This window comes from Capra hircus, chromosome 6 (genome assembly GCF_001704415.2).
Source record: "Capra hircus breed San Clemente chromosome 6, ASM170441v1, whole genome shotgun sequence".
In the NCBI taxonomy this organism is placed as follows: Eukaryota; Metazoa; Chordata; class Mammalia; order Artiodactyla; family Bovidae; genus Capra; species Capra hircus.
The window spans coordinates 68,857,577-68,870,839 of record NC_030813.1 but is presented as its reverse complement, the minus strand read 5'-3'; the positions used below and the strand labels follow the sequence as shown (position 1 = coordinate 68,870,839).

The following is a 13,263-nucleotide window of genomic DNA, read 5'->3' as shown; positions in this document are numbered from 1 at the left end:
CTTATCCATTGAAGTTGCAAGATAGAGGTGAATTGATCCCATACATGTCCATTCTTTTGATATAAAAATTGAAACGTGACTTGTAAAATTAAGCATTTCTTTTGCTTTTCAAGAGCCAGAGACTGAAATAACAACCCTCTCCTTTCCAGATCTTTTTGATAACTACATGCAGCAGGACGCCCACGAATTTTTAAATTATTTACTAAACACTATTGCGGACATCCTGCAGGAAGAGAAGAAACAGGAGAAACAAAATGGAAAATTAAAAAATGGCAACATGAATGAACCTGCGGAGAATAATAAACCAGAACTCACCTGGGTCCATGAGATTTTTCAGGGAACGCTCACCAATGAAACGCGATGCTTGAACTGTGAAACTGTAAGCATCACGAGGGCTTTCATGTAACTTGCTTGTGCATATTTGTGCATGAGCTATGCTGTGCGTGAGTGCGGCGTGGCATCGTAGCACCTAGCAGTTGTCTTCCTTGTATACAGACTGTTCTGTTCATATGTATGAGCCTCAGGTGCAAACTTTGGAAGCTTGTTTACATCTAAGATGCCTCAGCCGGTGGAAGTAGAGTGATGAGGGAAAAATTTCAAAAACTTAGATCGCTATGCTGCATGGGGTAATTTGAGGGTCTAAAGATTGAACTATTGAATTGGACCTCTGCCAGTTATCTTGAAAAGGTTTGGGCCACAAGGAAGTCATGTGTGACTTAGAACAGACCATTTCCCTGGCATAAAGGGAATCAGCTGTGCTATGGTGAACTTGAACTCAGAAGACAGACCTAACTTCTGATTCTCCAGCAGTTAGCTGGGTGTCTGGGATGAATCTCTGACAGCGCTGTTGCAGGGCCTGGGTGAGTCTGGCACGTAGTAGGCACTTAGTGTTGAATTTGAAGACGTTTTCCAAAGGGTGATTCAGGAGGTCACGTTGGCTTCGTATATTTGATTTAACTCTGTGAGTGGCCTCATGATGTGGTATATAAAAGCCCAACTCTAGCGCCAGGCTGCCAAGTTTGTATGTAGGCTGCCAAGTTTGGACCTTATGCAAATTATCCAGCCTGTCTGACCTCACTCTCCTCGTCTGTAAAGTGGAGGTGATGAGAGTGCTTATCTCCTAGGATCGCTGGTTGTTAGTTTAGTCACTAAGTCATGTCCAACTCTTGTGACCCGATGAACTGTAGCCCACCAGGCTCCTCTGTCCATAAGATTTTCCAGGTAAGAATACTAGAGTAGGCTGCCATTTCCTTTTCCAGGGGATCGTCCCAACCCTGGAACCAAACCTGGGTCTCCTGTACTGCAGGCAGATTGTTTACCAGCTGAACTACCAGGGAAGCCCCAGGGCTGCTGGGAGGATTAAATGAGTTAACTCTTGGAAAGCACTTAAAAACCATGCTTGGCACGTACCAAGTATGCAGTAAAGTCAGCTTTTATTATTTATTATTATAACTACTAACAATATGGAGAGTATGGGCTCATTTGGGGTCTCAAAGTTTCACATTCTGAAAAATTCTGAAGGATTGGCATTTCTAGGGGAGAGAATGATTTTCATCAGATTCTGCAAGGGAACTAGGACCCAGAAATGGTTAAGAAATGTGAACTTAAGTGGGAGGCTTTTTGTTTTTTGGCAGTCTTCTATCCTTTTAAACAAGTTTTGAAGCATTCTGATACGTTCATTTTAGAAATAATTAGAAAACATAGCTAAGCAAAAAGAGACTAAAAGTTACCAGTAGTCTCCACTAGAGATGATAAATGTGTAACATTTTCTAAAAATTGTGATCATGTTAGCCCAGAGATAACCACTTAAACATTTTAACATTTTGAAATATATCCTGCCAAAACATTTTCTACACATATTTATCTATCTAGAGATTTCTCCTCCCTCCCTTTCTCCTTCTGTTGCTTTATATTTTATATTCCATTAAAATTCAATGGAATATAGAAGTAGAATGTGTAATAAATCCATATGTCTATTACTTGGGGTCAATGATTGTTAGCACACTGACGCATCTTGATCATCTTTCCTGTCATATCTCTCTTCACTGAACCGGTCTGTTTTTAAGGAAGTCCCAGGTAACATCATTTCTCGTTTCTTCATTGAAGTGAAGTGACTTGAAGTCGCTCAGTCGTGTCCGACTCTTTGCGACCACGTGGGCTGTAGCCCACCAGGCTCCTCTGTCCATGGGATTTTCCAGGCAGTAGTCCTGGAGTGGATTGCCATTTCCTTCTCCAGGGGATCTTCCCAACCCAGGGATCGAACCCAGGTCTATTGCATTGTAGACAGACGCTTTACCGTCTGAGCCACCATTTCTTCATTACTTTGTTATAAATCTCTGAAAGATAATAAAAGGTAAGAAAAAAAAATTTTTTTTAAAACACTAGTACAATACCATTATCACACCTAAAAATGATTCTTTAGATTATTATTCACTCAGCGTTCAAGTTTCTCTGAGTATGTCTGGTTTTTTTTTAAACAGCTAGTTAATTCAAATCAGGATCCAAACATGATCCATACATAGTCCATTTTCATTGGGAGAGTTTGTATACATTTTGAATGTTTGGTAGAACTCAGAACTTATCTTTGCCTCCTTAAAACATATGGTTCAGTTTGCCTTGTTTTTGATCTCTATATGAATGAAATCATATGTGTTCTTTTGCATCCTGGTTTTTTTTTCCTCACTAACCCTTGTGAGATTTATTTGTGTTGTTACATGATGCTTTAGTTCATTCATTCTCAGTGTCCTGTCAGTATTTATACAACTCTATTATTTTTATGATACAAGCTATTTATTTGAGATTACTTCTTAACATTTGCTCTCTATTAAATTAATTATTGCCTGAAAATATCACAATTCATAAATCCATTTTATTGCTGATGGATATTTAGTTGTTTTCAATTTGGGGCAACTATGAACAATGAACATTCTAACATATAATCTAGTATACATAAATTTAGTTTCTTTAGGATATATGCACAGAAGTAAATTTGTTAGGTCATTAGGTGTGCTTCTCATTAAACTCATTTGAAAATATCAAATTCCCACCTGGTGTATAAGTATTCTCATTTCTCTACCTTCTTGTCTATACCCACTATTCTCAGATATCTTCACTTTGGTAATATAGTGGCTGTATAGACAAGTATTCTTTTATTCAATAAACACCTGTTTTTCTTTTTCACGTGTACTAAGTAAAGATAGAGACACTGAGGATGCAGTGAGACCTTTGCCTTTCTGGAAGTTTAAGCATGAATGATAGACATGACAAAACAAATAATGAGTTTTGTAATTATGATTGCAAAATTCTATGAAGGAGGACAGAGTATTCTGTGAGCTTATGATACAAGAACCAGAACAGTGGGTCATCACATCTCTCCATTTAGCCAGGTAACCCTCCCCAGATTGTCTAATCCTTTTGGTTCTTTGAAATGAACACAGTTACTGAATCTATTTTGTGATTCTCTGCATGGATTTTCAGATAGACTCAGTCACATTTGTAATTTCCTTTTTTTTTTGTCTAAGAACAGGTCAGTTGATCCTAACAAATACAAAGGTTGCACCCCCAGACAGCTGTATTGCAGAAGCTGTTACTGAGCCTGTTAGTTTGTGGAGGGGCTCAGAGGTTAAAGCGTCTGCCCGCAATGCGGGAGACCCCGGTTCGATCCCTGGGTTGGGAAGATCCCCTGGAGAAGGAAATGGCAACCCACTCCAGTATTCTTGCCTGGAGAATCCCATGGAGGAAGGAGCCTGGTAGGCTACAGTCCACGGGGTCGCAATGAGTCGGACACGATTGAGCAACTTCGCTTACTTTACCTTTCACTCACTGTGGATCAGAAGCCTGTGCCCAAAGATTCCTCCAAAACTTTTGGAGCATACCATAGTGTTTGTTTCAGTGGGATTCCAACCATTCCAACCATTTATACTTCATTTGCAGAAAACAATGAGACTGTCTTTGTGGAGGATGGTGCACTTTGAAAAACCTGGATCTTTTTCCCCCACCACAATTTTATTTTTTTAATTTATTTTTTAAATGGAGGATAATTGCTTTACAGTGTTGGTTTTTGCCCTACAACATTGTGAATCAGTCGTAATTATATATATCTCCCCTCCTTCTTGAGCCTCCCTTCCCTCTCCCATCCCACCCCTCTACATCATAGAGGGAGAGACTGGGCTTCCTGTGTTATATAGCAATGATTAGATTTGTGGCAAGAGTTGTGTTTTTTTTTTTTTTTATCCCCTATGGAGTTACTTGGATAATCACCTCCATTTTCTTAGAGATTTTAACTGGTTGGGATCCTAGGAGTCACCTAATCCTTTCTCTCCCTGTGCCCAAGTCCCTCCAGTGACGTCCTAGCCAGTTGGTCACCAGCATCCGCTGGATTCTGTCCAGTGATAGGGAACCCAATCTCCCCAGGCGACGCCTTCCATTTTTAGAAAGCTCTGATTGTTAGAAAGCCGTATACTTTCTAAGAAAATACATAGTCTGCAGGCTTTTTCATTGTTGTTATTGTAGAATGTTGAGAATTTAGTGTAAAAGAAGACCTTAAGTTAAAGTTTTCCTTCACAGGATGAGAAATACAGGGCCCCATTTGAGTGCTGTCCTCTGCCCCGGGCAAGCAGCCTTTTCAGAGTGCTTCCGGCAGAATTGCCAAGGCCATTAGTGAGTGCTCACAGTGGGATTAAACTACACTGGATCTGGAGCAGCAAATTGACCCCTGGGGGAGCCTCGCTGTTTGGGCAGCCTCAGCTGGTAGTTCCTCCAATTGTGCTAAAACCTTTTGTGCCAGTCTTCATGCTTTCAGACAACAATGTTTTTTGTCTTTTTCTGGGTCTCACCCTTTGTAAATGTTGCCTGGGATTGCAGTGCAAATGTCAAGGGAAAGGTTTATGGAGAACAGCCGCTTTTCATTCTGCAGTAGAATTGGGGAGACAATTTTAAGGGGCTCATCCTGTGCGGAATTTTCCAGATGAGCTTGAGCAAGCTACTTTAGAATTGAGGCATGGGATTTTCTAGTCTAGCCTCAGCGCTCCCTTGGTTGTCCTCTGCTTGGATCACAAGATTTGCTGCACCAATTGGAGCTTAATTTTGTTGTTGTTAATTTTCCCCCCTTTCTGTTTAATCTGAGTTTTTGCTTTGCAAATTTGTGGTTTTCATAGCTTCTCAGTGGCTTTAACACATTTATATCTGTTGCTAGAGCCAAAAGTTTGTCTGAAGAGCTGCTTTATTAAGTACCAGTTGTAGGCTCCTTCTTGCTCTGTTTGCCAAGGTTAAAGTTGATTCAGCAGAGCTTCTGAGCCCTGTACAGAGGAGCAGTGGGGGATGGGCACTCAGCATGATGAGTAATGGTGCTGAGTTCCTGGGATTCAGGTGGGCTGTCATTGCCACTTTGCCTGAGCCCACCTTCTTGGCATTGCCCCTAAGCCAGTTTTCAGTTCCTGGCTGAACAGCATGGAGCTGCCACCTGGTCACCTTTACTGCTAAGCCTAGCAAAGGCTGCTGGGAATTTAGAAGCACATTTGAATAGGATTTTAATTACTCAGGAACTTAGCAAAGCTCCTGATTTTTTATGTATGCCCTGTATATTAATTTGTTCTATTAATTTGTAATTAAAAAGAAGAGCAAGTAGGATCTCTTTCACTCTTTTAAAATTAGTTTCTGAGGAAGTCCATGCCCAGAATCAGGAGGGAAGAAAGGAGAATAAGATGTAGCCTGTACCTGCTGAGAGTGTTGGAGTCTTAGCGATATATATGTTTCCTTGGAGACAAGCTGTGTTTTCACTTAGACCAGAATGAGATTCTTCTGTGTGGGAAGAAAATGGTTTTATTTTCTGGCAGTTTCCTGGGAAGAGAGAAAAGGGGGGGGGGGGGGAATTGCTTGATCACTCACTGCTTTTGACTATGTCAGTCTGAGACGGAGAGGGAGAGAGAAGAATCCCCATGGAAGAGTTAGTGCCATGTTTTGATGTCCCTGGCGTGGCTGACCCACCTGAGCAGCGCTTGCTCACTCTTAATTCTGGAAGCAGTTTGCGCTGGGAATTGAGAAAGTTACAATAACTTTCTCCAGTCCTTTAATTAGATGCGTACCTTTCTTCCCTCTCCCTAGAATAATTAAGTAAAGGAAAGGATTTGCATCTAAAGGGAGACAGTGTTTCTTTGTTTTTATCCCCCTTTAAGTACGGAGAACTTTAGTAGAACTATCTAAATTATGTGTGAATTTCAGTTGGCTAGAATCCTTTTATTATCTCTCAAAGAAGAGCCATTTGAGTTTTTAAAAAGTTTTGCTGATTAAAAAAATATAATACCCATGAATTATGTTTTTAAAAATCAGGAACAAGCATTTATAAACAGTAAATCATCCGTAATTCTGCCACCCAGATGCCACTGTTGGCATTTAGATATCTTTTCATTTGTTCAGTCTTTTGTTCAGTTTTGTTTTCATTTATTTAGTGAATATTAATATTAATCTAGTAAATAATGGAAATTGTTTTATGTACCAGAGATATAGCAGTTAAAGCAAACAGAAAAGACAGTCCCTGCTTTTTTATTTACTAACGTACACGTTTAAAGCTATACTTTTTCCTTTTAGCATGCAACCAATGCTGGTTGCGTCTCTCAAATCCTGATATGTTTTCTTCGTCACTAGCTCAAAATATTTTCTAATTTCTCTTGTGTCTTTTTTTCCTTTTACTCATGTATTGCTTAGAAGTATGTTGTTTAATTTTCAAATGCCTGGTGTTTTCCCAGGTTTCTTAATGTTTTCCAATTTCATTCTGTTTTGGTTAAGGAATATACTCTGTATGATTTCAGTCTTTTAAAATTTATTGTAACATGTTTTGGATCCTAACACAGTGTCTGTCTTGTTAAATGTACTTGAAAACAGGGTGTCTCAACCTTAGAACTATTAACCATTCGGATCCGATGTTTCTTTGTTGTGGGGTGCTGCTCTGAGCATGGTTAGCTGCATCCCTGGCTTACCCACTGGATGCCAGTAGCATCCCCAAAGATGTCGCAACAAAGATGTCTGTAGACACGGCCAAATATCCCCCGAAAGGCAAAGTTTCCCTTATTAAGAACCGTTGAGTCAAACACGATTTGTATTTTGCAATGGTTGGGTATAGTATTCTATAATTATCAGTAGGCCATGATGATTGGTAGAGTTATTCAGATTGTCTGTGTTTTTCTTAACTCCTCTGCCTGCCCCCCGCCCCCGGGTTTTATGTCATTTGTTGAGAAAGAAATCTTAAAATATCTAACCATAATGTGGGATTGTCTTATTTCTCCCTCTAATCCTGTCAGTTTTTGCTTCATGAATTTTTTTTACTTTTTAAAAACAACTTTGTTGAGGTGCAGTTTATGTACCATAAAATTTATCCATTCAGTGCAAAATATATATATATATATATATATTTTGGTGATTTGCTGGATTATGCAACTATAACCATAATCCAGTTTTAAAACATTTCCACCACACCAATAAGATCCTTTGTATTGAGCAGCATCAAGAATGGGAATGTGATACCATCTTGTGGGATTATATCAACTTCTGTCTTTAGATATTTACCTTTTTTGAACATTTCATATAATTAGAATCATACAAATGTCTTTTGTATCTGATTTCTTTTGTATCTGTGTTATAGTATGTGGTTCATTCTTTTTTTTTCTTGGTGAAGTGTTCCAACTTCATGTATTTTTGAGACTTTGCTACAAGTAATTAGGGCTTCCCTAGTAGCTCAGCTGGTAAAAAACCCACCTGCAATGCAGGAGACTCCGGTTTGACTCCTGGGTCAGGAAGATCCCCTGGAGAAGGGATAAGCTACTCACTCCAGTATTCTTAGGCTTCCCTGGTGGCTCAGCTGGTAAAGAATCTGCAATGTGGGAGACCTGGGTTCGATCCCTGAGTTGGGGAGATTCCCTGGAGAAGGGAACGGCTACCCACTCCAGTATTCTGGCCTGGAGAATTCCAAGAAGTGTATATAGTTCTTGGGGTTGCAAAGACTCGGACACGACTGAGTGACTTTCACTTTCACACTTCTACGAAGGACTTCTATATTTTTTATTATGTTTTTCTAGTAAATTGACCCAATTATTAGGAAATAGCTTTTTTACTTATAATTTTTTCTAAAATTTGTTTTCTTATATTAAATAGCCCACTATATGTGCATGTAAACTCTTTACATAGTATATCTTTTCCACCCATTTATTTTTAGCTTATCTATTTCTTTATATTTAAAGTATACTTGTGGACAGTATATAACTGGTCTTGCTTTAATAAAAAAGTCCCACTTAAAACTTTTACTTGAAAAAAGTGTTTAATTATTAACATGGTTGGGTTTGATGCTCCATTTTAGTATTTTCTATTTTTCCTTCTGAGTTCTATTCCTCTTTCTCTGATTTTTTTTCTTTCCTCTTTTTGGATTATTTGTGCATGTATATGTATGTATTATATTTGATAATTCCATTTTAATTTTTCTCTTAGTGTGTCTTTGGAGAGTATAGTATACTTTTCACAGTCCACTTAAAGTTATTAGGTTGGTACAAATGTAATTGTAGTTTTGGACCGTGAATTTTAAATCATTATAACTAGGCTCAAACATATCTTTATTAATCAAAATAGGAGCCATTACAATCAACACATTTTTGCCAATGAGAAATAAGTTTGTTTATTCCTTTAGTATAAAAATCCCTGCTTTGGGATTTGATGAACTCTTGGAAACATTTTCTGCCTCCTGCTGGTTGTGGAAGTGTTTTCCCTGCAAATGTTGTGGAGATGCTTGAAGAAGTGGTAGTTGATTGGCAAGAAGTCAGGTGAATGTGGCGGGTGGGGCAAACCTTTGTGGCCCAGTCCGTTCAACTTTTGGCGTGTTGGTTGTGCGATGTGCAGTCACGCGTTGTCGTGGAGAAGAACTGGGCCCTTCCTGTTGACCACTGCTGGGTGCAAGGTGCTGCAGGTGTCAGTGCATCTCATCAATTTGCTGAGCACGCTTCTCAGATATAATGGTTTCACTGGGATTCAGAAAGCTGTAGTGGATCCAACAGTCAGCCGACTACCAGTGACCATGACCTTTTTTTGGTGCAAGTTTGGCTTTGGGAAGTGTGCTTTGGAGCTGCTTCTCAGTCCAGCCTCTGAGCTGGCCATCGCCAGTTATTGTATAAAATCCACTATTCATCCAGTGCCACAATCCAATCAAGAAATGGTTCGTTGTAGTTGCATAGAATAAGAAAAGATGACACATGAAAACGACAATTTTTTTTGATTTGCAGTCATCTTATGAGGCATTCAGGGCTTCCCTGGTGGCTGAGATGGTAAAGAATCAGCTGCAGTGCAGGAGACCCAGGTTCAATTCGTGGGTCAGGAAGATCCCCTGGAGGAGGGAATGGCAACCCACTCCACTATTCTTGCCTGGAGAATCCCATGGACAGAGGAGCCTGGTGGGCTACAGTCCATAGGGTCGCAAAGAGTCAGGTATGACTGAGTGACTAACACATGAAACATTCACTTAATCAAGCTTATTCACCTTTCCAATTTGCTTCAAATGCCGAACAACCATAGAATTGATCAACGTTGAGTTCTTTGGCAACTTCTGTAATTATAAGAGGATCAGCTTCGATGATATCTCTCAGTTTGTCATTATCAGCTTCCAGTGCCTGGTCACTGCACTGCTTATCTTCAAGGCTCTCGTCTCCTTTGCAAAAATTCTTGAACCGCCACTGCACTGTACGTCCGTTAGCTGTTCCTGGACCAAACATGTTGATGTTGGAAGTTAATCTCTGCTGCTTTATGACCCATTTTGATCTCAAAGAAGAAAATCGCTTGAATTTGCTTTTTGTCTAACGTCATTTCCATAGTCTAAAATAAATATAAAGTGAACAGCAAGTAATAAATCATTAGCAAAAAACAAAGTGAGAAATGTGTTTTAAAACGATGTATAACATAACCACTTTTATTTAAAACATATTCTAATATCAGATGGCAAATTTCAATGTTGCAAAACCACAATTAGTTTTGCACCAACCTAATACTAATGTTACGTTTCGCATAAAACATAGTTAACTCATAACTGTGTAGGTGCCTATTCCTTCCACCCCAACCTTCCTTGTCTTTTGTGCTGTAATTATATGTATTACATTTACACATATTATAACCCCCACAAGACAAAATCACAGTTCCCATTTTCGATGCTTTTCATTTCTTCTTGAGGATCTGGATTCCCATCTGGTAACTTTTCCTTTTGGTTTAAAGAATTTTCTTTAACCTTTCTTGTGGTGCAGTTCTGTTAATAATGAATTCTGTTCATTTTTTGGTCTTCATTCTTGAAGGATATATTTATCAGATACCGGAATTCTGTTCTGATAGTTTTTCCTTTAGCACACTAAAGAAATTCAGTGTCTTCCGGCCCTTGAGTTTTTGATGAGAGACCAGCGTCCAGTGAAATCATTCTCTGGTAATGTGTCATTTTTTGGAAAAAAAAAAAAAATTTATTGTGGGATCTCCGTTCCCCAACCAGGATTTGAACCCGGGCCACAGTCACAAAAGCCCAGAATTCCAATCATTAGATCACCAGGGAACTCCCTGTAATGTGTCATTTCTCTCTACATGTTTTTAAGATGTGCTTTTTCACCTTTGGCTTTTAACAGTTTGACCTTGGCTGGCCTTCTTTGTATTTATTCTGCTTGATTCTTGTTGAGTATCTTCAATCTATATCTTTCACTGAATTTAGGGAATATTCAGCCATTATTTTTCAAATAGTTTTTCTGCCCTATTCTCTCTCCTCCCCTTCTGGGACTCCTGTTAGTTTATGATATTTTCTAACAGGTTTATTGAGTATCTATGAATTTTTATTTCAGTCTTTTTTCTTCCTTTATTCTCATTGGATAATTTCTATTGTTCTGTCTTCAGATCCACTGATCTCTCTCCAGATCTCTGATTAGTCCAACAGCGTATTAATTTTTTAGTTCTGGAATTTCCATTTGATTCTTTTTTTGTTTCTATTTCTCTGCTGTCTTATGTTTTGGTTCACTGTGAATATTATTATATTTCACTTTATTGAAGATAATTACAATAGCTTCTTTAGAATCATTGTTTGTTACTTCCAACATCTGGGGCATCCCAGGATTGGTCTCAGTTATTTCCTTTTATTTAAGAATATCTTCCATTTTCCTGATTCTTCACATATTGTAAGTTTGGATCATATCTAGGACACTGAGAATGTTAAGTTTGAGAGTCTCTGGGTTCTGCTATTTTTCTTCAATGAGTTTCTTTAGTTTTAGCAGGTTGTTGTATTGCTTGGACTCAAACCGCAGACTCTGTTTCTTAGGCAGCAGTTTGGCTCTTGGGTCAGCCCTCTGGTCTCCAGCCATGTTGCTGTGACTGTACTCTGTGTGAGCATGGCTCAGGGGTCAGCCAGAGATGTGGGCAGACAGAGTTGGGAATACCTTCTCAGATTTTTTCCCTTCTTAGTGGACATGGTTTCCCAGGTTGGTTTTTCTGACTCCTAAACCAGAAAGATTGCATTTTCGCCCCATGAATCCCCAGCTAAAGGCTGTGAAACTATGAATTCATCCTTTGCAACTCTTCTTCCTCCCAAATGTGGACCACCCATCTGTCTGTCTTTGTTTCTTCTCTGTTGCTTTATGTGAGTTTATAGTTTCTGGAGGAGTGCCGGAAGACAGGATCTTAGTCATTACTGAAGCCAGTCTTTCAAACTTTCATTTTAGTAAGGGGGAAACTGACAATAAATGAATAAAAATAAAAAGTATATACAGACATACCTTGGAGGTATTGTGAGTTTGGTTTCCTATCACTGCAGTAAAGTGAGTATTACAAAGAGGCAAGTCACACAAATTTTTTGGTTTCCCAGTGCATGTGAAAGTTATTTTTACACTATATTGTAGTCTTTCAAGTGTACAATAGCATTGCACTTAAAAAATGTATATACCTTAATTGGACTTCCCTGGTGGCTCAGATGGTAAAGCGTCTGTCTACAATGCAGGAGACCTGGGTTTGAGCCCTGGGTTGGGAAGATCCCTTGGAGAAGGAAATGGCAACCCACTCCAGTACTATTGCCTGGAAAATCCCATGGATAGAGGAGCCTGGTAGACTACAGTCTATCGGGTCGCAAAGAGTCGGACACAATTGAGCGACTTCACTTCACTTCACTATATACCTTAATTAAAAAATACTTAAATCTAAAAAATGATAATCATCATTTGAACCTTCAGTAAGCCATAGTAGTAACATCAAAGATCACTGATTATAGATCACCATAAGACATAATAATAATTTAAAAATTTTCAATGTTGCAAAAATTACCAAAATGTGACACAGAGACGTGAAGTGAGCAAATGCTGTTACCGATAAACTTGCCTGACACACAGTTGCCACAAATCTTCAAATTATGAAAAACACACTATCTGCCAGGTGCAATGAAAGGACGAATGCCTGTCATGTTAAGTAGTTCTGTTGGTTATTTGTTGCTTTGTTAGACTTCCCCAAAACTCTGAGGCTTAAATCAGCTCTGGGTTTTTTTCCACTATAATTCTGCAGCCTTGGGTTGGTGGGGAGTTGCCTGATCCAGTTGGCCTTGCCCAAACCTGTTGGTCTGCATCTCAGCTGTCTCACACATGTATCCACGGGCTGGTGGGGGTTGAGCTCTAGTCTGGGCTTGACCAGGACACCTTAGTGAGAACCACTCTCCTCTGTGGGCTCTCATCTCCTTCAGGGGAGCAGTCACTGGGCCAGCCTGGGTTACCTTGCTCATGGTGGTGGCAGAAGTGCAGGAGAGGAGTCTCGTATTTCATGTAATATTATGCCCACAACATAGTAACCTGTTCCCAACTATTTGACCATTTTAGGCCATTTAAAATATTTTGCCCCTCCTGGATTTGTTGAGTACTGACTTCTTAAAGCACTTTACAGGTATTAGTTTATTTCAGTCTCATAACAACCTTATGAAATAGCTACTCTTACTGCTCCCACTTCACAGATGAGGAAACTGAGGTACAGAGTAGCTAAAGTCGTCCACTGTAAGTAGCAGAGACAGGATATGGAACTGGGCAACTGCCAGTACCCATTCTTTGGTGTGGTAATAAAGGCATGAAGGATTGTGTCCACGTCTCTGAATGTTGGAGTACTGGCTCCTAGGATAGTTGTCACATTTATAGGTGTATTTTTGTTTGCTGCCAGGTGACTGGGCATCTTAAAGTTGCTGCTGGGCTAGTTTGTCCCTCCTACTCCAAGATGGTGAAATGCTAGGCTAGCTGGTGA

General features: G+C 39.4%; 1 protein-coding gene across 2 annotated transcripts in view; it reads left to right on the top strand.

Annotated features, from left to right (window-relative positions):
• Window positions 1-13,263, top strand: part of USP46 (ubiquitin specific peptidase 46) — a 74,573-nt gene that overhangs the window by 31,690 nt on the left and 29,620 nt on the right. For both annotated transcript variants that reach the window (XM_018049455.1, XM_018049454.1), the window contains exon 4: window positions 150-379. In XM_018049455.1, coding sequence (XP_017904944.1) covers window positions 150-379 — 230 coding nt within the window. The remainder of the gene's footprint in view (window positions 1-149; window positions 380-13,263) is intronic.